Source organism: Coenobita brevimanus, chromosome 18 (assembly GCF_032717465.1).
Source record: "Coenobita brevimanus isolate Jiangsu-jjx chromosome 18, ASM3271746v2, whole genome shotgun sequence".
In the NCBI taxonomy this organism is placed as follows: domain Eukaryota; kingdom Metazoa; phylum Arthropoda; class Malacostraca; order Decapoda; family Coenobitidae; genus Coenobita; species Coenobita brevimanus.
In genome coordinates, this window is record NC_136971.1 from 18,576,835 (window position 1) to 18,601,269 (window position 24,435).

General features: G+C 43.8%; 1 protein-coding gene across 1 annotated transcript in view; it reads left to right on the forward strand.

Moving 5' to 3' along the window:
* Positions 1–19,419: 19,419 nt before the first annotated feature.
* LOC145391410 (glucose-induced degradation protein 4 homolog) overlaps positions 19,420–24,435 on the forward strand; it is a 72,551-nt gene continuing 67,535 nt past the window's right edge. The window contains exon 1 of the mRNA XM_080266017.1: positions 19,420–19,607. Within this exon, the coding sequence (XP_080122143.1) occupies positions 19,452–19,607 (156 nt within the window). The 5' untranslated portion in view covers positions 19,420–19,451. The remainder of the gene's footprint in view (positions 19,608–24,435) is intronic.

Consider the following 24,435-nt stretch of genomic DNA (forward strand, 5'->3'; position numbering starts at 1 on the left):
TTCCAGGAATGGTGGTGAGGTCCTGTCGCTGAAGGCAGGGTTGACGCCCTCCTGTCTGCTCCTGGACGACGCCGGATCCTGACGGATGCCCCGTGGGCGAGGTGCTGCAGCCAACCCCTGATGGCACCCCCACCTATAGGCAACTGAAGTCCCAGGCCTCCCAGGGCCAGCCCCCGGACTCCAGGGCGGGACTGCTCTGGCCCCACTCACTGTCAGCCCTCCGCCAGGAGCAAGAAGTGGCAGGCCTGACTGCTGACACTGTTTGGTCCCAGTCCTGAGGGCCCCTTACCAGGTCGAGGCCCAAGCAGGAAAGGGCCTCTCTGCACCCCAGAACAGACACAAGCCCAGACTGCGATGCCCCCGAGAGCTGTCCCGTGCCTTCTGCAGGAGGGCTCCCCAGTAGGGCTCCCTCCAATCCCCGGGCGCCACCTCAGTTAAGCCCAGACTTCTGTATGTGGTATAGAAACAGTGAGACCAAAACACCACCCATAAAGTGTCTCTACCCCAGTTTGTCCAGAGTGCTGTGTTATTGCCTAAGCGCCCTAGAACCAGAGTAATGTACCAGTGTATGGCCAAGAGACCAATATACCACGCAGAGTCCAAAGAGACCGTGTGTATGAACAGTGTCACCATATCTATGTGATATTCTCTTGTGTAGTAACTCAGGTGTAAGCACAGTGCCCGTGAGATATATTGTACCAGTATTAACTGACCTGTCACTATACCCCCTCCACATTCAATGTACCATTGTATGTATATTGTAAGGAAGTGGACTAAGGCAATATATGTGTTAAGGTGTCTTGCCGAGTTTTTATGCCCTGTTCCTTTGTAAGTGTTCTATTTCCGGTCTAGAAAGAGGACCCTGCTCAGTCGCTGGTGTCTTTAGTACGAGAAGTCGGTCTAAAAACACCCAGCATAACAATTTTAGTATGATGCGGCATTACTAGATGGTAGCATATTCACTGTAATAGACCCGTATTTCACTGCTTGGCCGTGTTCACGGTTTCACTGTTACTTGTATTCACTCCACCACTTTTATATTGCCACTGATGTTTCTCTCACTGACTTCCTGTATATGGTTAACTCACTGCTCTGCCTTCACGTCGCTAAGTCACAGACACTGTGCTCTCACTGTCATTCCTTTCAGGTCTGGGTGTTGTGGCGGTCAGGTACGGGCGGTGGAGGTGACCCAGCCTCTCTACTGACGGGGCTGGGTTCTGCCAGGGGCCTTTGTGTTCAGGGGCCACGGGATCACGCGTAGGGGCGTCCTCTCTCATCTGGGGCTGTGGGTGGTGAAGGGTCCCGCGCTTTCGGGGCTTGGGGCGGGAGTACGGCCCTCAGGGCTGGGGCCGAATAACTGCCTGATCTTCTCGCTCAGGCGCCTGACAGAGGACAAAGATCTCCGGTGTCTGGGTGTAGGGAGGTCCCGCCCAAGGGTCCTGGGGGTAGTCTGGAGGTCCCGAGGGCTGTGGTCCCCGGTGTCCAGAGACGCCGTCAGGAGGGGGCTGCAGCGTCGGCCTACATCGGGGTCAGTCAGGCGAGTCCTCTCCAGATCCGGGTGCAAGGTGAAGAGCCCGGTGGAAGTCACCGGTCCTTTTCAGTACTCCTCCAGGCTGGGGGCCTGGAGTCAGCACCTGACAGAGGAGCAGCTACCGGCCGTCTCCTGCCATAGGGCCAGGCTACTGGCCGTGGCCTTCTCAGGGCACAGCTGCAGGCCGTCGCTAAGGCCTGGCTACTGACCGCGGCCTGGGGGAAGGAGCGGCTATGGGCCGACTCAGGGACACCTTCAGAGCAGCTACAGGCCGTCTCCTGATGAAGGCGTGAGAGGCTACAGGCCATCTGTTTGTCTCCAGAGCAGCTGAGGCTACAGGCCATCTGTTTGTCTCCAGAGCAGCTGAGGCTACAGGCCATCTGTTTGTCTCCAGAGCAGCTGCAGGCCGTCTCCTGTAGGAGGGTCGAGCGGCTACAGGCCGTCTTGTTAGGGACATCTTCAGAGCGGCTACATGCCATCTCCTGACGAAGGCAGGATTGGCTACAGGCCGTTTCCTGATTCCCTCTGGAGTGGCTACGGACCCTCTCCTGCAAGAGGGTTGAGCAGCTACAGGCCGTCTCGTTAGGGGCACCTTCAGAGCAGCTACAGGCCATCTCCTGACGAAGGCTGGAGGGGCTACAGGCCATCTCCTGTTTTCCTCCAGAGTGGCTGCAGCTCGTCTCCTGTAGGAGAGTTGAGTGGCTACTGGCCGTCTCATGGGTGCTGACTGGAGTTGGAGTTACAGCTCCATCCCGAAGTTGGTTGGGGATGGCTCGTCTGGAAGGTAGTCTTGTATTCCTGCTATGGTGGTGGCGGGTGAGCTCCAGGTCATAGGGGTGCGCAGCCCGGGCAGACTTATGTCGTTGTCACCCTGAGTCCCGGTGCGCTGTCGGTGCTCCTCGGTGAGCTCCTTCTGGGGGTGTTAGGTCGCCCTCTGTGGCACTATACTGCATTTTATAGATAGATAAATAATTACGTAAAAGATGGTGAAAAGGAGAGAGAGAGAGAGAGAGAGAGAACATGTAAAATCAGTTTTAACCAATGATTATTTCAAAGTTTTCTCCAGCAACAACAAAATAAGTTCATGTCCTCATTTACCTGGCATCACACACACACACACTGTATATATATATATATATATATATATATATATATATATATATATATATATATAAAATGCCGAGTATAGGCTCCAGGGGCGATATGACACCCCCAGAAGGAGCTTACAGAGGGGCAGACAGCGCAAGGTCCAGCTCAGAGCGAGAGGGATGTAAGTCCGCCCGGGCCGCGCTCCCCTATGACCCAGAACTCGCCCACTGCCATCATAGCAGGAAACCGCAACTACCTTGTGGGCAAGCCGACCCTCGAAAGGATCGGGGTGGAACTATTCCTCTAGCTCCAGGCAGCACCTCTGCAACGACCAGTAGCTGTGCCCTTTTTGAGATGGCCTGCAGCCACTCACACCTTCTTCAGGAGACGGCCAGTAGCCGCTCCCGACTTTGTCAGGAGACAGCCGGTAGCCACTCCGAAGATGCCCCTGAGACGGCCAGTAACTGCTCACCCCTCCCTCAGGAGACGGCCGATAGCCGCTCCCACCTTCATCAGGTGACGGCCGGTAGCCACTCCAAAGGTGCCCCTGAGACGGACGGTAGCCACTCACCCCTCCCTCAGGAGACGGCCGGTAGCCACTCCGAAGGTGCCCCTGAGACGGCCGGTAGCCTCTCACCCCTCCTTCAGGCGACGGCCGGAAGCCGTGCCCCTAAAAGGCCATGGTCAGCAGCTGGACTCTATGGCAGGAGACGGCCAGAAGCCGCTCCCCCATCAGGTGCTGCCACACCCCCACAATGTAACATCCTCCAGGAGAAGGGTCCCAGTCCTGAGGACCTGTGGAGAGGCCCTGTACTATCCCCAGGGTTGTTCTCCGTCCAGCCGGCTCCAGAGGGACCCTACCCTATGGACTCTGACAACGGTCGACACCTGATAGCATCCCCGACGGCAGGGGACCACAGCCACCAGGCCCCTGAGGCCACCCCCAGGACCCCCAGGCGAAGCCTATCCCCACCCCGATGCAGACGACCCTCATCCTCTGTCAGGCGCCTAAGTGAGCGCTTCAGGAGGCTGTTCGGCCCCAGCCTTGAGGGTTGCACTCCAACTCCCAGCCATGACAGTGCAGGGCCACTTTGCCGCCCACAGCCCCGGACAAGAGAGGACGCCCCGACGGTTGATGCCATGGCCACTGGATACAGAGGCCACAGGCAGAACTCAGCCTCCATCGGGAGTCAGGCTGTGAGGCATCCTGCCGCCCCCCCTCCCAACTAACCTCGCTGCTGCCCCACCGACAGTGAGTGACAGTAAAGAGTGCAGTGACAGTGTAACAGTGACTTGAATATCGGGCAGTGTATTATTCGAGGGAACCTAAGTCCAAGGCCTATTAATGTGTAATAGTTAGGATTTGGGCAGACAGTGAAATAGTGCGAACAAGAAGAAAGATCTAATACGACTGTGGTGATTTCACTGAACATCAGACGTGGCCTTCGTAATGTAATTCCTCTTCACTGCAAGACCTGTGGATTAGTTGCCCAGCCTAAATACAGTTCATATTTCCCTCCAAGTAACAGTGATCTATTCCCCTGCCCAAAAGACTGCAAACACAGTTCATTGTGCCATTCATATGCTATCCTGAACTATTGTTTAAAAAGTATTCTGCGTGATATTACTGTCGATGATACTTGCACATGACTTATGATTACCCAGATTCCTGTTGTTGTGACATCTACCTGTTCCACATATAGAATTAGTCAATACACGTGTAAGGTTGTTGCATTGAGTTTTGTGTCCTACCTCTCTCTTATTTGTCTAAAGTCCGGTCTAGAAAGAGAACCCAGCTGCACACTAGGCGTTCAAGGGACGGGAAGCTGATCCTTAAACACCTAGCATAACAATATATATATATATATATATATATATATATATATATATATATATGTGTGTGTGTGTGTGTGTGTGTGTGTGTGTGTGTGTGTGTGTGTGTGTGTGTGTGTGTGTGTGTGTATGGAGTCTCTGTGGTACAGTGGTAAAGTGTGCGTTTTTCTACACTGAAGAAGGAGGTTCCCGCCCCGTCACGGTAATAAACTTTGGGAGCGTTCTTCTGGCTACATACTGTATTGGCGGACATCAGGGGTGCTGTGGTTGAACCAGTGTCGCATACTATAAAGTATGCTTGCACCCAGCTGGCCTGTGCGGGCCGATTACACTTGGTTCACAGACTTCACACACATCCAGAGCCAGTCCAACATTACAGTACAATTACAAGCACTTCTCACCCTACATACAATCTCTGCCAGACAGCCTAAGCCACTTGGTAGAGATACAATGGCTGTATCGTCCCCGCTTTGGCTGGGATAGGCTGGTCCTGCAGCAGACATTCAAACGGCTGATGATATATATATATATATATATATATATATATATATATATATATACAGTATATATGAAGTGCCCTCCCCCATGGGAAACCCCGGTAGGGGTCCACCCCCAGGAGAACTCACGGCCCAACACCCACCCCAGGGGGAGACCACAGGGAGGCAAATAGGGCGTGCATAAGGCCCAGGCGAGACAGGCCTATGTCTCCCACGACCTTCTGCCCCTGTTCCCCTCAACATGTTCACGAGCAGGAACGCCGCCCCCACAGACTACTCTGCAGCCGAGCTAGCCCTCGCCAGGATCGGTGTGGGACTTGTCCTAGTACAGTCCCAGGCAGCACCGCAGTGATGGCCACCGTCCACACTGGGAAGGAAGAGACAGCCACGGTTTCTGCTGCTGCTCCCTGTAGGACTGCGGTGACGCCACTGTCTGCACCGGGAAGGAAGGGACGGCAACCATACACCCTTCACCTGCAGCCGCTCCTGGGAGCAGCACCGAGGTGACAGCCACCGTCCGCATCGAGAAGGAAGGGACGACCACCTTATGTCCTTTGGCTGACACCCCAGAGAAAGGCAGGATCATGGTGATGGCCACCGTCTGCACCAGGAAGGAAGGGATGGCCACCGTACGCCCTTCTCCTGCTGTCCCAAGGGCCAGTGGAACCGCAGTGATGGCCACTGTCTGCACCAGGAAGCAAGGGACAGGCACCATACGCCCCTCGTCCACTGCCCTTGCGACTACCCCTCCAGAGGAAGTCCCTTGCTCAGCTCACCACCTACCCAGAGGCTAAGCAGGACGCCCCCAGGTGCCCAGTGGCACCCCTAGGCCTCTGAGGCATGACCGACCCCCCAGCTCCACTGGCAGGCAGTCCTCCTTCAGGAGCAGGCAGAGGCAAGCATGCCTGCTCGCCCTGTTCCGCCCCAGTCCAGAGGGCCGCCTTCCTCACTGATGCCCCACTAGGGAATGGCCTCCCTCCATGGTGACCAGCTGCCCACTCTGGACGACCCAGCCCCCAGCAGTAGTTCCGAGCCTCCTGCGGGAGGGCACATCTGTCGAGCTACCTCCCACGCCCAGACGACACCTGTAAGCAGCTCAAGTCCACAGAAGCACAGGGCCAGAGTCAATTATTCCAATTGTGTCCCCTTAACCTGACCTGTGTATCATATTAATATTGCATCTGTTCTGTGTGTAATTAAAGTAATATACGTGTAAGGTTGGTTGACCCGAGTTTTTATGCCCTGCTGCTCTTGTTGTGTATTCTAGATCCGGTCTCAAAGGAGAACCCCAGTTCAATAGATAGTGTTCTAAGGACGAGAAGTCGACCTAAGAACACATAGCATAACAAAATATATATATATATATATATATATATATATATATATATATATATATATATATATATATATATATATATATATTACTGCTTGCCTGCAAAGCTTTGATGGACTAACAGCCCTTCCATCACAAAATGTTTGCAAATACCTTTATCTTCGTTTCCATACCATTATTCAATCCACAATGACCAATTTTGATCAGTAAGCCGGAAAAATTATTTTTGCACATTTTCGCGTGTGGCCATTTCCTACAATTTTGCGTCGTCGTGTCGCACTCGATCACAAAAATGTTGGTTTGGTATATTTCTGACACTCCCTGGACTTACCCCGACCTAATGAAAAAAGAATTAGGTCGATACCTATTACTGTTCTCGTGAAAGAAACGAACAAACGCACCAACATTTTCCTGTGTCAAGATTTCCGACAATGTTGCGTTATTGCGCTACGCGCGATCGCCAAAATTTTTGTTTGGTATTTTTCTGACATTCCCTGGACTTATCCCGAACTAATGCAGAAAGAATTAGGTCGATATCTGTTATCGTTCTCTTGAAAGAAACGAACAAACGCAGAGACAGACACATACATAGCCTGGCTTTATCATTTAGATACAGTGCTCCTAACTTACATAGCCTATTTTCAGATACCACTGAGGGGAACACAGTCACTGGAGCCCAAACAGAAAGATCAGTTACGTGACAAAAAGGACTAGGTAAGACGGGGATGTGAGAAGGACATGCTGAAAAATTCCTACCAGTAGCGATACTCCAAAATTCATCGTCCCAGCAGATCAAATCCAAGTTCCCCATGATGCTGATCCCCAAACATCATAGAAAACGTCAAATTAGAAGGGGAACTATGTAACAGAAGATAAGGAGCCTTGCTATCTTTGGTGCTGGAGTTGGGAGAGTATGGATACAGTTCATGTCAAAATCATCCGGCTTTATTACTTATGTTAACCTATTATTACCATTACAATATTTTGCAAAAGTAAAGTAAAAGCATTGTACACTGAATTTACTCAGGTAAAAAAAAAAAAAAAAAAAAATCATCATCATCATTATCCGGACCTCCTACCCCACTCAAGGGCAGGGTGAGGAGTAGCAATGTCCAGACAGCCTAAATTTACCCAAACCAATGGGCCACACTTCCATTCACTCATCATTCAAACCCCCGGAATCCTGGCTCTATCCGATACGCCAAAAACATTCACCACGTTCTGTAGCGTCACATAAACGTATCTGATTGAGTTAATCCGGACGCTGCCACGTTAAAAAGGGGTGCCAAAATCCCGGTGCACTTCTCCTCACAACATTCATCCAGCCAGATCGATCTCTTGTTAGTTCCCTAGCCTCACCGACTTCAAACCTCTCTTCCTCACACACTCAACCACCATATCTCTCCACCTTCTCCTTGGCCTACCTCGCCTCCTCCCTCCTTCAAATTCGCTCAGATATACCTTTTTCACCATTCTATTGTTATCCATTCTCTCCACATGACCATACCATCTCAGGACACTCTCTTCGATTCTGGTGCCCACCGACTTCCTCACTCCACACTTTTCACGAATCATATTATTTCGTATCCTATCCACCCTCTGTACTCCACATACATTCCTAAGCAATCCCATCTCCACTGCTCTTACTCTTGACTTTTCATTTTCATGCCACACCAACGTCTAACATCCATGAGTTAAAGTTGTCACTAACACTCACTAATGTAAGCCTCTTACAGCTGCAACACTCAAGCCTCTGTTTCTTATGAAGGCCTTCATTGCACCGGTTACTTTTCTTCCTTGTGTTACTCTGCTTTCAATTTCTTTTGCACATTTTCCTCTCTTTTCTATCACAGTACCCAGGTATTTGAACTCTCTCACCAATTCCAGTCTCTCTCCATTCACTGTAACATCACACTGGGAGTCACCTTCTCTCTTAATAACCATCACTTTACTCCTCTCTACATTAACTCTCAAGGCACGACGCTCACAGACATCTGCAAAACTTTGCACTAGCCTACCAAGTTCTTGTCCGGTATTTGCAAGAAGTACTGCATCATCAGGATACAGCAAATTTGAGATATTCCGTCCATCACCATTCATTACCAACGCCATCCCTCTCTGCATTACTCATGTTTTTACTTCTCTCATCACTCCATCCATATATATATTGAACAACCATGGAGACATCACATAACCTTGTCGCACGCCCACACCGATCGTGAACCATTCACTTAGATGCCCATTAACCCTTACACATGCATCGCTACCATCATAAAAACTCTTGACAGCACCTAGCAGCTTACCAACTACGCCGTACATGCACAAAACTTTCCACAGTCCTCTCTGTCTACTTTGTTGTATGCTTTTTCCAGATCCATGAATGCCATAAACACCTTATGGTCCTTCTCACAAGCTTTCTTTGCCATCTGTCTCACTGCAAATATTTGATCCACACATCCTCTGCCATTCCTAAAATCACCCTGTTCATCACTCACTAGGACTTCTGATATCTCTCTTCATCCATCCATCATCCAATCCTACATTGCCCCATGAGGAGTGTAGGGGCCCTGGGCTAAGCTGTTGGTCCCGACATTTATGATGAGAGTGACCAGCCTCACTCATCCCTGAGTGGCATTACATGAGCAATCAACCCCAACCACCCCTTGGATAAACCTTCACCGGCTCAATCCGATTGGAGCACAATAATTACTCACTAACCCACCAGGCGCCAAAATTTACTTTATAATAATTCTTCCATATACCTTCCCTACCACACTCAATAAACTTATGCCACGATAATTCTTGCATTCACTTCGCTCACCTTTATTTTTGTACAGGGGTACAATTGCAGCCTTTTTCCCCTCTGCAGACACAGTTTCACTCATCCATGCCTTCTTACATATCTCCACTTCATTCCACTCTTTCCACTACACTTAAGCATCTCTGCATACACCTCATCAACCCCAGCTGCTTTCCCATTTTTCAGCCGCATCACAGCACTCTTCACCTGTGCGACTGTCATGTCTCCTGGCACTGCATTCCTTCTCTGCACACAACCTAAACCAATCCTATTTCCAGCCGCTCTGCTCTTTCTACTCCCATTCGTCAGGCTTTCAAAACATTCTTTCCATCTGGTCCTTAATTCATCTCCATGGGTTAATGATCTACCACATGCATCCTTCACACCATCACATTTCTCTTCGCTTTCACTTCCACATTTCTGGACCTCTTTCCAGTATAACTTCCTATTTTCAGAGTAGTTCGCATTCATTTTTCTTCCTAGATCCTCATTTACCTCCTTCTTTTTCCTCTTCACTAGTCTCCTTACGTGCTTCTTGCTGTCATTATACTCAGTTCTTATTTTAACTGAACCCCTATCCTGTAACCACTTTAGCCACTTCTTCCTCTATTCCTCCACCTCTCTCTCAACCTCCTCATCCCACTATGCCGTACCTTTCTTCTTTGTTGAACTCTTACGACACTACACACCACTTTAGCATTCCTAACTAAGCAATCCCTATATGCATTCCACAGGCTGTCCAGATCCATTTCATTCCAGTTCACTGATTCTATCTCCTCCTCTACTTTGGTCCTGTAATCATCTGCCATTTCTTTGACCCTCAGCTTCTCAACTTTCAGACTTTCTCCCAGACTGCTCCTTTCTCTCCTGATCCACCTCACTCCTCTCAGTTTGATCTTGCATACGATAGTACTGATCTGACAGACCTCCACATCGTCCTCTCACGGCCCCCGTATCCGCAACCATTCCCATCATCGACCTCTCTACGAGCACGTAATCAGTCAAGCTTCTTTCAACACGATCCCCGTTTTCTCTATACCATGTATATTTATGTGCATCTTTGTGTTTGAAATACGAGTTACAAATGCACAACCTCCTCTCCTGACACATATCTTTAGTTGCTTCCTATTATCATTTCCTCCTGGTACTCCGTAACAACCCATTATGTCATCCTCAGGACCAGTGCCTACTCTTCCATTCATATCCCCCATTATGATCACCTTGTAGCTCCTTGGCATTTCTCTCACTACTTCATCCAGCTCATCCCAAAATCTGTCTTTCTCTTACTCCTGTCCTCACACGGTGCATATATGCTACAATTACTGCCACTTTCAGCTTTTTCAAACTTGAACTTGACATACATACACCTCGAGCTAACACATTTGTAGTCTTTCATTCGACTCTGCCACACCTTATTCATCAACAAAGCAACTCCTTCCTTGCATCTTCCTCGCCCATTCATTCCCCATCTTACACATTTCACACCCTTCCATTCTTCCACTTCGCACCCTTTCATCTTCGTTTCACACAATGCTATCGCAACATATCTCGCACTCTTGAACACATTCACCACTTTCGGGACTTTGGCGAAAGCTTTGCCATTGCACTTGACATCTCAAAGGCTTTCGATCGAGTCTGGCATTAATCTTTAATTTCCAAACTGCCCTCCTACGGTTTCTATCCTTCTATCTGTGCCTGCATCGCTAGCTTCCTTTCTGGTCGTTCTATAGCCGCTGTTGTAGACGGCCATCGTTCTTCTCCTAGATCTATCAACAGTGGTGTTCCTCAGGGCTCTGTCCTATCACCAACTCTCTTCCTTTTATTCATCAATGATCTTCTAAGCTGTACATCTAACCCTATCCACTCATACGCTGATGACTCCACCCTTCACCTTTCCATTCGGTTCCCGCAACGCCCATCTCAACAGTTACTTCAACAAACAAGGGCTGAGGTTATGGCACACCTAATGTCTGACTTGGCTCGTATCTCTGACTGGGGTAAAAATAATATGGTTGTTTTTAATGCATCTAAGACTCAGTTCTTACACCTATCAACCCGATAAAATCTTCCACAGGTATACTCTCTAATGTTTAATAATATTCAGCTTAGTCCTGCATCATCCTTGAACATGCTTGGGGTTTCATTTACTCGGGACTTATCTTGGAAAGATCATATTACATCTCTTGTAAAATCTGCTTCCAAGAGATTGGGTATGCTAAGCCGACTCCGCTCTTTCTTTACCCCTGCACAATTGTTGACTCTATACAGGGGTTTTATCCGCCCCTGTGTGGAGTACAACTCTCATGTGTGGGGAGGCTCCCCACATACAGCTCTTCTCAATAGGGTGGAGTCAAAGGCTTTTCGTCTCATTAACTCTCCTCCTCTTACTGACTCCCTTCAACCTCTGTCTCTTCGCCGCACTGTTGCATCTTTATCTCTTTTCTATCTCTTCTTTAATGGTCACTGCTCCTCTGAACTGTCTGCTTGCATTCCTCCACCTCTACGACGGGCGCGTAGCACCCGTCTGGCAGCAAACTCCATCCCTTTTCTGTCAACTCTCTAATGCAAGAGTTAACCGTTACCCCCAGTCTTTCATTTATGCAACAGGTCAACTCTGGAACTGTCTCCCTCTGTCTGTATTTCCTGCTGCCTATGATCTCCAGTCTTTCAAACGCAGTACGTCCAGGCATCTCAAAATGATCGGATCTTGAATTTGGCTCTCTATTGTATTTTGTTTTTCTCTTGGAGGGAACTGTTACTGCGGGCTCATGGCCTTTGGTTCCTTCTTCCTCGCATAAAAAAAAAAACTTCCACCCTCTTGCTGAAAGTGTAAGCTAAACTTTAATTTCTCACTGAACTTCATAGCTGATTATTTGGTGTCGGAACAAGTGATATCGGCAGAAATAGAGACAGGCGAATAAGGCAGGGGATCTGAGGGGGGGGGGAGCAGTCCCCCAGGACTATAGGATTTTTTTTTTTTTTTTTTTTAACACGGCTGTACTACGAATAGATTTCTGTCAGGAAAGGAACGTGGTGTGAGGGTGGCACACTTCCGTTATCAACCACAGCTGTATTTATCTACGCATGGAGCAAGGAGATGAATGTTATACTTAAATATTATTTATTATGATTATTAACCAACCTACCCAACTTAAAAAAAAAAATCTCCCCCCAAAATACGTTCAAATTTAGAATCAGCTTATAAAAATCTGTGCTAGGAACGAAATTGACAAAGTGGGGGAACATGCACCAAACACAAGAGATCCGATAAGCTTATCAGCACCAGAAAATGAGGATCGACTATCAACTACTAAGACTGCAAGTCAGCAGTCGAAGACTGATCCTCAGGGGCTGCCCAGCTCGATCTGCTGCGTTACGAGACAATGGGTCTAAGTCAAGACGATCTGGCTTGAGATATATTTCCATTCTGGATGACTTATGCTCAGTAAATTGTTGTATGAACAGACTAGCTTAGGAAGCTTTATATACCTGTTGAGCGTAAGATGACAACATAACCTGGAACAAGAGAAATCAGTATTAGGCTAAAGATGGTGAGAATACTGTACAAGACTAGTTAATAGAGGAGACAATGTGATTTACAAAATAGGAGCAACGTCTCCACATGAGTTAAAGCATGAGTGGAAGCAGCTCTAAACACCACACTATTGTCCACCACACCCAGAAGAAATATCGTGACCAGAACAAGTGTGTGTGTGTGTGTGTGTGTGTGTGTGTAATTCACCGGGTCGGTCAGGATCACTTGATGGTCGTGATCGTCAGCTTTTACCCTCCCGGAAGGGAGCTGAGAGCTCATATAGTCCGATCTAAGGACAAGGCTGTGACCTTCACACACCCACACACCCGTCCCCTTGCTCGAGGAGGACAGTAACCACCCACTTCGTCAGTGAAACTTTTCGCAACCTGAGCAAGCGAGAACGTTACCACTGGTGTGTGTGTGTGTGTGTGTGTGTGTGTGTGTGAACCATTGGTTTATATTCAATATTCATATAATGTCTATGCTCTAGCTTTCAAAACACCTTTGTGTTCTTACCTAATTGTATCTTTACAGGAATGAGTCAAGCTCGTACTGTCCCGTGTCTTAAACCATATTTATCGTACATATCCTTAAATTTGTGAATTGTTTTGGCACACACTATTTCATTCGGTAGTGCATTCCATTGATCAATTGCTCTGTTTGGGAAACCGAATTTCCTTACGTCTTTATCACCTCTCTTCTTATGCAGTTTTTTGCAGTGTCCTCTTGCTGACGCTTCTCCATATGTTAAGTAATCATTTATGTCTATTTTCTCCTTCCCTGATATGCACTTATATAGCATTATCATGTCACCTCTTTTCCTTCTCTCCTGTAGTGTTGGTAGATTCAGTTTATTTAGTCTTTCTTCGTAGCTTAGGTCCCTTAAGCTTGGTATCCATCTTGTAGCGGCCCTTTGAACTTTTTCAATCTTGTCTATATGCTTTTTGAGATGAGGACTCCAGACTACTGATGCATATTCCAGGGTTGGTCTAATGAATGCTGTTATTATCCTTCTTAGCATGTCTTCATTTATGTATGTGAATGCTATTCTCATATTTGCAAGCAGTGTATACATGTTCCGTACCTTCTCGCTGATGTGGTCAGCCGGAGATAGTCTGTTATTGATAATCACACCCAGGTCTTTCTCTCTTTCTGATGTGTATAGGGTTTCATTTCCTAACTTATAATCCCAATCAGGTCTTTTTCCACTTTTACCAAACTTGATTACATGACACTTGTCCACATTGAATTCCATTTGCCATGTACTACTCCATTCATGAAGTTTATTTAATTCTTCTTGTAGCTCCCTACAAGAGTCTGTGCTAGTAATTCTCCTTTGTATTTTTGCATCATCTGCAAACATATTCAGATAGCTCTCATTTCCAGTGTTACTGTTTATATCATTTATGTACACTAAAACATGATTGGTGCCAGCACCGAACCCTGTGGTACTCCACTAGTCACTTCTTTCCATGATGAGTAGTTTCCTCTTAGTACTGTCCTCATTTCTCTTTTCATGAGAAAGTCTTGCATCCAACAAAACAGTTTGCCTCGAATTCCTCCTTGATGGTACAGTTTCCATAAAAGTCTTTGGTGTGGTACTGTATCAAAAGCTTTCTTGAAATCTCAATAGATACTGTCCACCCATCCTTCCCTTTCCTGTATTGTGTTTGATACTCTGTCATAGTAGCTCAACAGATTAGTAACACATGATTTTCCTTTTCTGAAACCAAACTGTCTTTCTGTTATCATACTGTGTTCTTCTAGTTGATTTACCCAAGCTTTTCTTATAAGTTTTTCTAATACCTTGCTTACAACACTGGTCAGTGATACTGGTCGGTAGTTGAGAGGATTTTGTCTATTTCCTTTCTTGAATAAGGGGACAATATTTGCTTCTATCCAAATATCAGGTAGTTTCCCCTGACTCAAGAATTTCTTGAAAATTAAAAATAATGGTTTACTTAACTCCTTTGCACATTCTCGTAATACCCAACATGAAATTTCATCAGGACCACTTGCTTTTCCTCTGTCTAATCTACTTAACTCCTCCTGTATTACTTTTTCTGCTATTTGTATATCTGGTAGTATGTGTGGACATGCGTGTTCCACATAGTCCCTCTCAAAAATTTTTTCTTCTGTAAAAACTAATTGGAAATTCTTATTTAGTGCTTCACAAATATCTTTCTCTTGTGTATAAGTGATTCCCTCGTCCGTAATGGATTGTATTATATCTTTTACTTTGGTTTTGCTTCTAATATAGCTGTAAAACAGCTTTGGTTGATCACTACTTTTATTTATTACATCCTCCTCAAACTGTTTTTGGGCTTCCCTCCTTATTCTTGTATAGTCGTTTCTTGCCTGTTTGTAATTATTATACGCCCTTTCACTATTGTGTCTTCTGTATCTATTCCACAACAAATCTCTTCTTTCTTTTGATTTTTTACATTCTGTATTGAACCATTTCTGTATTTTCTTATCTGCTTCTTTGTGCTGTGGGATGTACTTCTGGACTCCTATTTCATAAAATTCACAAAATTTTCTATATACAGCATTTAAATCTTGTCCTCTAGGCTCATTTTCCCAATCAACTTCTAAGAAATACTTCTTTAGGTCTTGATAATTTCCCTTTTTATAGTTTAGGCTCTTTTTGTAACCGTCATTGCTGTTTACTATGTCATATGCTATCCTGAAGTTATAATTTAGTACTGCATGATCGCTTTTGCCGAGTGGAGGGTGATATATTAAACTGTCAATGTCATTCTCTTGCCTAGTAAATATTAGATCTAGCACTGAAGGTACATCAAGTCCTCTTTTTCTGGTGGTTTCCCTCACATGTTGCGTTAAGAAAAAACTCTTGTACGAGATCCAGGAGCTTTTGGTCCCAACAGCTTTCTTGGCTATTTATATCTAGAGTATTCCAATTTATATTTGGACTGAAGTCCCCAGTTAGTATAATTCTTTCCGATTTCTCTTCCATTTTATGTAGCAATGATCTTATACTCTGAATTGTACTCTCTGCCAGGTCCTCATAGTCGTCTCTTTCCCATGTGTTTAATCTGGGTGGTATGTACAAATTGGCTACAATTACTTTACCTTCAGATGTGTCGATCTCTACTGCAATCAGTTCTACTTGTGATGGTATATCTAGGTTTATTTCCTTGACTTTTAGATTTTTCTTAGTTAATATTATAATTCCTCCTCCTTTTTTTAAATTTCTGTTTCTTCTCCATATATTGTATTCCTCTAAGTTTAGTATGTCATTGGATATCCTTGGTGTTAATTTTGTCTCAGTTAAGCATATTATTTGTGGTTCATTTTCTCTGACATAATCACTCATCTCTAGTAATTTAGATACCATTCCATCCACATTTGAGTACATCAACTTTATCATCTTGTTTATATACTTGTCATGACATGGTTCTACTACCTTCCTCCTTTTTCTTCCATCCTGTTTGTGTACGGTACCACTTTCGTACCTGCAATCCTATTACTTTGTAAAAATATTTCTTCTTCTCCTCTTCTGATCTTCCCTCATTTTTTGTTTTTGCTTCGTCCCTTTTCTCTTTCAGTAATTCCAGTTCCTCTTGTGTTAGGCATCTTTTTATCCATACATTTTTGAACTCTTTTTCCATAAGATTCTTTGCGTTTTTTAGTATCTCTTCCACAGTGTTTACACTCTGGAAAGTCACCTTTAGAGGCCTTGTCTTGCTTTTCTCGTATTTCCCTAACCTTTTATGTTCCTCTATGTCTTTACTACAGATTTCCTCTGATACTTCTTTCAGTTAAGCTCATTACATTTGCCATCTCCTTTTGTCTCTAGTGATCTTGTTTTTAACTTCTTCCTCTTCTATACCAGTGATTACTATTGATTTATTTATTTCTACAGAATCTCTGACTAACTTTGGATTGTTTTGGATTATTCTTTTCACTTCCTTTTTAATGCTTTTTTCTTCCACCCTTGTTTCTAAGTCTTTCTTTACTTTCACCATTTCAGCATACGTGGTTTCTACATCATTTTTGTAGCTTTGCACAGCTTCATTCACCTGTGTTATCTTCTCCTCAATATCACTGCTCTGGTCCATAAGACTGCTTGCTTGTCTAATTGTCTCTGTGTCATTTTTTAACTCTTGCATAACACTCTCGTGATTGACTACTGTACTTGCTATTTCACTCACTTTCTTCCTAGCGTACTCAATTCCACTGTTAGTTCACTGATGGTTGTGTCTTTCTTATTGGCCTCCCTTCCTAGTTTTTCTATCTCTTCCTTTTGCAAGTGCATTTGCTTCTTTATTTCATCAATTTCATTTTTGAAAGCCATTTCTAGTTTGTGTACACGTTCAGCCAGTCTATTGTGAGTCTCCACTTCAACCAGTTCTTGGTAGAAATCATCATTTTGCTTTTTACTTTTATCCCTTTTCTTTTCCAAATTTGTTTTACTGAAGTATGTATCCATTTTGTAATACTAAATGAACAGAGTATGTACTTACAGAGTATGTACACTTTCCCCGTGTTGCTGTAGTATAAACAAACCCAGCTGACTCAACGCATCGTGGTTCTTTGTTCTGTTTGAACCAGTCTTATTTAAACTTATTATTTCTTTTCCTTTTAATAATGAAAAATCATTTAGTCTAACCTGGTCCAGAGCTTGACTCATTCAAAGATACTAATTTAGGTAATGCCGTGTTGGTCTGGTATGGAGTGCCGGTGACGGACGTCTACCTCCGATGATTCCCTCTGTGTGTGTGTGTGTGTCAAGGTTCCTTTTCTGCCTGTAGCCTGGTTACCTTCCTGCTCATCCCCCTCCTCTCTGATCGGTCCGTTTCGAAAGAAAATTAAAGATACCGTACCAAGACATACATTGTAAAACAGACTACAACCCATTTTTTTAAAAGTCTGATCATTAAACTGTTGGTTTTTGCTCTCGCCTGGCATTTTCACCATTTAAAATTTTCCCAGTGCCCAGTGCTGTAGCAGCCGTGGCTCAGTGGGTTAGAGCGCTCCACTCTGACTGATGGGTCGGAGGATTGAATCCATCCAAGGGTCATTGGTAGACATCAGGAAGGGCATCTGGTCATAAAATGCTACACGCTTTAATCCAAAAGTCCTCTACCCAGGGGCATCGCCTTAGCCTTTCGGGGATACCTGGTGTAAAAAAAAAAAAAAAAAAATCCGTGCCAGTCGCTCGCCACGTCCACAGGCGACAGCTTCTTGTCTCTCGCATTCATGGATTTACTTCCTAATCTGACTGATGCTTAATAATTATGTCAAGCGGTGATGAGCAGTAGGAGAGTGAGTATGGAAGTTATGAAGTCACTGCATGATAGTATTGTGATCCCTACCCTGACGTATGGAAGCGAGGCGTGGACCTTGCTAGAGGGGAATAAGTCAAGAGTGAGAGCAGAAGAAATGAGTTGTCTGAGAGGAGCATGTGGAGTGACATGGTGGGACAGGTTGACGATTGAAGTGAAAGAACATTGTGGGGTGGATGTGGATATGATTGAGAAAGTTAGGAGAAATACACTGAGGTGGTTTGCACATGTGAAGAGAATGGAGCCTACTTCTTCCTTAGCCTTTATCATTCTTTTTCTGTGTCTGCCCTCCTCTCTTCCTATTTCTCCCATCTTTCCTGTCACTTCTTATTGCTTTTCTTTCCTTTACAGGTGCCTTTACATTGAGTGACAAGCTAGTGGTGGCGACCATGATCTACTCACTTGATGTAGTGCTGCCTACTTCCTCCTTAGCCTTTATCACTCTTTTTCTGTGCCTGTCCTCCTCTCTTCCTATTTCTTCCATCTTTCCTGTCACTTCTTATTGTTTTTCTTTCCTTTACAGGTGGCTTTACATTGAGTGACAAGCCAAATGGTTTCCTGTAAGCCAAGAAACCATTTACAACGCTGGGTGGTAACCATTTAACCAAATCATACGTGCTCCCTACGTGTCAGCAAGTGGGTTGGTGGAGGGTTAGTGCCCCTCCCCGTAAAACAAATAACTCAAAAGTCAAATGGCCACCCCTTACGGGATTATGGCGTCTGGCAATAGACACATAGACGAGCCAAATGGTTTCCTGTAAGCCAAGAAACCATTTACAACGCTGGGTGGTAACCATATAACCAACCCATACGTGTTCCCTACGTGTCAGCAAGTGGGTTGGCGAAGGGCTAGTGCCCCTCTCCGTTAACTCAAAGTCAAATGGCCACCCGTTGCGGGATTTTGGCGTCTGCCAGTAGATAGATGTACATTATATAAATCATCAGTCATTTAGAGGCCCATAAAGAAAGCGTGGAGAGGGGGCCCGCGACTGGACCTCCCCCCACCTCCGCCCCCCCAAATGACACTCCTTCATGGCATGATGGGATATACTAAAATAATTCAACGTATATTCTACCTCCCCTCTGCATGGGCTGACTGAAACTATGCCAAAAAGTATTTCGCAGTATATGAGTAGTTTATAATTTTCATTGTGTGTGCATTTATTCATTGTTACCTGGAAGAAAGATGTTTATGCGATAAGATGGTGCGATAATGTTATCCTAGATAAGTAACCAGGGCAAGATAAATACGCCGTGACTTCGTAGTTTCTCCTGAACTGACAACCTCTAGGCGCCTCTGATTCAGGTTCCAGTAATATTTACTTTGCTAATCTGTGGGTATTAATGGATTGATAATTTTCACACTGACAATATTTGATATTTCTGTTCGGCTTCTTGCACTGTCTTCGAAATTATGGGACAGTTAAAAGTAAGGATAAATGAAATAATTTTTAAAAGACAGTGAACTTACCAGCAGGAATAAGGTCTTGTTTATGTTGAAGGAGCAGCAGAAGGGGGTCTACCATGCCTGTTAAAACGGAGATGTCGTCGCTCGATCCGCCTCCCCCAGCAAACTCTGGTCAGCCTGGGGTCACAAGAAGCCTCCTCTACAATGGGTCAAGGTTCCAGGGTCATCAAAAATCCAAGGGTCAATCTTACGACGTGGAGGTGGTGTTGCAGGTCAGGTCATTCAGTTCTTTTCTCTCCAAGGGAGGGGCATTGCGTATTATCAGTTAACTAAGCCTATGGATTTATTTAAGGAATCCTTTATTATGAAAGTAGGCATTGATTCTTGAAAACAAGAATCCGTGAATATCGGAGAGCCATACAAGTCGACTTCGTGTCACTTTCGTATGTGGTAGACGATAGTGAAAGTGGAATCATCGTGAGTGATTTGGCCTTGCTCAGAATATTCTTCCTGGTTTCTTAAACAGTAGATGGCCGGAGCTCATTCATAACCAGAATAAAGTATCTGAAAGTTACAAAAATGAGGTACATAGTGATTTTTTTGTGGAGAGTTAACATAAGGAAGACTACTTAAAACCCTTGCCTAATAAAATCGTCTGGTGGCAGTTAAGATTTCTCCCATCCTGAAAGGCAGGGTACCCAGATAGTGTTTTCATATTCCAGTATGAAAATGTACCAGTGTTTGATGTTAAAATAGATAATGTGCTGGTGTCCTATTTACAAATGTTGAGGGTTAAAGGTGTCAAGTGATTAACTTGCAGGGGCTTGTATTAAAACATAGTCAGATGGGTTAACATAATTTTGTAATTAATCACAAACAATAAGCAGGAGAACCAGGCTTCCAAACTTCATCAAGGCACGCTGCAAGTACTGATGAGGCTAAATAGGGATGTCAGGGGACTCACAGATAAACATTGGCCCCATTCTCCTAGCACAGTCCTCAGACAGCTGCATAGTACAGTACTAAAATACAAGTAAAATAACACATAAAAAGTAAACTGAAATTTCATCACAATATATATATATATATATATATATATATATATATATATATATATATATATATATATATATCATCATCATCCATAACTAGTCCACTGCTGATCATCATCCATAACTAGTCCACTGCTGAACAAAGGCCTCCCCCAACCTTTTCCATGAATTCCTTGACTGGGCCAATCTTGCCATGTTTTCCCTGCAAATTTCTCTATCTCATCTCCACCTCCTGTCTGGCCTTTTTCTGTTATGCTTACAATCTCTTGGTGTTCAGTCTGTCAGCCTCTTGTTCCATCGGTTATCCCTTATTCTTGCTATATGGCCTGCCCACCTCCATTTCTGTTCTTTTATAACTTCTATAATATCTTTGACTTTAGTCTGCTCTCTCACCCAAGTTGATCTTTTCCTGTCTCTTAAAGATATTCCCAACATTGACCTTTCCATTGCGCTCTGAGAACAGATTAATTTATTTTCCATCGATTTTGTCAGTTTCCAGGTCTCACAACCATGCATCATAGCTGGAATTATACATTCGTTATATACTTTTCTTTTCATACAAATTGGCAAGCTACTTTTCATAATGTCTCTATGTTTACTGAAAGCTTTCCATCCATTTGTTATGCATCTTTTTATTTTGCTCTCATGATCTTTTGTTAATTTTAGTATTTGTCCTAAGTAGTTGTACTCCTCAGCTTCTTCAAGAATTTCAGTGCATATTCTGATGACACTCTTTGGTGTTTGTGGATTAAACATTACAGTACTTTAGTTTTACATTGGTTCATCTTCAGTCCTACTTTCAGACTTTCTCTGTTCAGGTCATTTAACATTTCTTGCAATGCCTCCGCTGTTTCTGAGATTAGGACAATGTCATCTGCAAATCTTTAATGATTTAGCTTTTCTCTTTTATTTTTCCACTGCTTAGTGGAAATAAAGTTATTTATTTATGTATTTATTTATTCTTGAAATACCTTACTTTCTAGGCATGCTGTAAATAATTTTGGTGAAATTGTATCTCCCTGACACATGCCCTTCTCAATCTTAATTTTTTCCGAGTCCTTATGTAATTTAACTGTAGCAGTACCCTCTTGATATATGTTTTCGAGCAGTTTTACAATGTTCTCATTCACTCCTTGTTCTCGGAGTGAATTTATAATCACTTTGTGCTCCACTGAATCAAAAGCCTTTTCGTAATCAACAAAACCTAAGCGCAGTGGTTTATTATATTCTAGTTTTCTCAGTTAGCTGATTCATTGTATGTAGATGATCAGTGGTTGAATACCTGCTTCAGAATCCTGCCTGTTCACGAGGTTGGTTCTCCAAAATTGTTGTTATTCTGTTCATAAGGACTTTAGTGACGAGTTTGTAAATGACTGATAATAAGCTAATGGGTCGATAATTACTAAGATCTTTTGAGTCACCGTTTTTGTAAAGTAACTCTTACATTACACCAAGTTTTGGGAATTTTCTTCTGTTTAATTTTTTCCGAGTCCTTATGTACAGTAATTTAACTGTAGCAGTACCCTCTTGATATATGTTTTCGAGCAGTTTTACAATGTTCTCATTCACTCCTTGTTCTCGCAGTGAATTTATAATCACTTTGTGCTCCAAATTTATAATCGCTTTGTGCTCCACTGAATCAAAAGCCTTTTCGTAATCAACAAAACCTAAGCGCAGTGGTTTATTATATTCTGTAGTTTTCTCAATTAGCTGATTCATTGTATGTAGATGATCAGTGGTTGAATACCTGCTTCAGAATCCTGCCTGTTCACGAGGTTGGTTCTCCAAAATTGTTGTTATTCTGTTCATAAGGACTTTAGTGACGAGTTTGTAAATGACTGATAATAAGCCAATGGGTCGATAGTTACTAAGATCTTTTGAGTCACCTTTTTTGTAAAGTAACTCTTACATTACACCAAGTTTTGGGAATTTTCTTCTGTTTGATACAGTGGGTAAATAAGTGAGCAAGCCTATTTTGTACTTCTACTCCTGCATCCAACAGTAAATCTGTTACTATTCCATCTTCTCCTGGAGCCTTCCCTCTTTTCATATTTTTAAGACAAATATTTACTTCGTCTGGCGTTACCTCAGGTATATCACTTTTGTCAACTGAAAAGTTAGCTATTGGTACTACTGTCATTGGTGCATACAGTTCTTTGTAAAATTCTTCAACTCTCTTCACCATCTTATCTGTGCATTTAATGATTTCACTGTTTTTTTCTTTCAGTGATGTCATTTGTTGCTTTCTTAGTGCCATTTTACTTTGGACCTGTTTCAGACTTTTTCCATTTTTGATAGTTTCTTTGATCCGATCCATGTTTCTCTTTCTTTTTTCTTCTCTTTGACTTTTATTGATAAGCTTATTTAATTCTGCTCGTTCTGTTTCATCATTCTTTGTTTTTACTTTCATTTCCTTTGTTTTTTTTCGTAAGCTCAAGTGTCTTATGAATATTTCCTGGCTTTAGTTGCATTAGGCTTCCCCACTACCTCCGCTGATTCTCTTTGCACTTTTGTTAGTCTGTCATTCAGCTCATCAATGTCACCCTCAGCATTGCTTAGAGCCTGAAATCTGTTCCTTATTTCCAACTGAAAGGCTGGTTTGTTTTCATTTACTTTTATTGGGCATATCTTTTTATCTTTAATCATCTTCTTTCTTTCACTTCTGAAATTGAATCTGGCTGTGCATCCCACCATTCTATGATCACTCCCTATATTTACTTTGTTGATAACTGTGACATTTGTGATCGTGATATTCTTATCTGCTATAATGAAGTTGATTTCATTCTTTGTTTCTCCATTTGGGCTTCTCCAGGTCCACTTTCCCCCTGTTCTTTTGTGGAAGAATGTGCTTATTATTCTCATGTTGAACATTTCAGCAAAATTTACAAGCATTTCTCCTCTTTCATTCCTTTCTCCCACTCCAAATTTTCCCATACATGCTTCTCCATTTTTTGACCTCCCAACTTTTGCATTGAAGTCTCCCATGATTATAGTACAGTACAGTATATGTTGTCTTTTCTTCTTCCATATTCTGGGAGATGTCATCATTGAATGTTTCTATTTCTTCATCTGAGCTTTGTGAAGTTGGTGCATATACTGTACTTGTATTATTTTCAGGGTATATTTTTTGCACAGTCTAATGACAACAAATGCTGCTCTGTCAGATACACTGCTGAATTTAACAATGTTGTCTGCAAGATTTCTGTTAATTAGATATCCTGTGCGACTAAGTCTTTCATTTTCCCTTCCTCTGTAGTAAAATAGGTGGTTGCTGTCTTTGAGCTGAATTACTTTTTCTTTTTTTCTGTGGATGTCTCTCAAACCTACAGTATCCCAACTAATGTTTTCCAGTTCAGCCATTGGGTTATCAAGTTTGTAATCTGCGAGGCTTCTCACATTGTATGCATAGATCTTCATAGATTTCAGTTTGTTTAACCCCATAAACGCGGCCGTGAACAGTCGACCCCCCCCCCCCGAGTGGCGGGGTTGTATCGCGGTCTGAGTACCTGTAGGAAAATATTAGCCAAAAATCAGAGATTAACCCTAGAACATTATACTTGGTATGGCAGATAGTACTTACATTCAGCTTTCTCCAGAGGCAGTTGTTGAGCCTTCGTGGACTACCTAAGGACTTGTGGAGACTTGCAAAGTTGGGTAACCAAATCTTCACTTTCACACCTCCAGCAACCCGGTTTCCCCTCTACCACAGCCTCATTCTGTCACAGTAAACTTTATACTACAACGTAAAGGTAGTTTGGAATCCGTATTTGTACAATAAGCACTGAAAATAAGGCTAAAATCAACGGAGCGTACGGCTGACATGCACCGTGGTGGCGGTCTTCCCGTCACTCAACAAACATTTCCATTTTCACAGCTAAAAACATGTATACTACATTATTTTCAATCATATTACTTCCCAAAAGATCACCACGGCGCGCTTTTTATTCTGCCTTACACCCGCCACTTTATTCTCGTTCCTGTCGGCCGCTTGCACTGACTGGGAAGAGCTAGAACTCGTCATAATGTCACTTTGAAAGCCTGCAGTAAA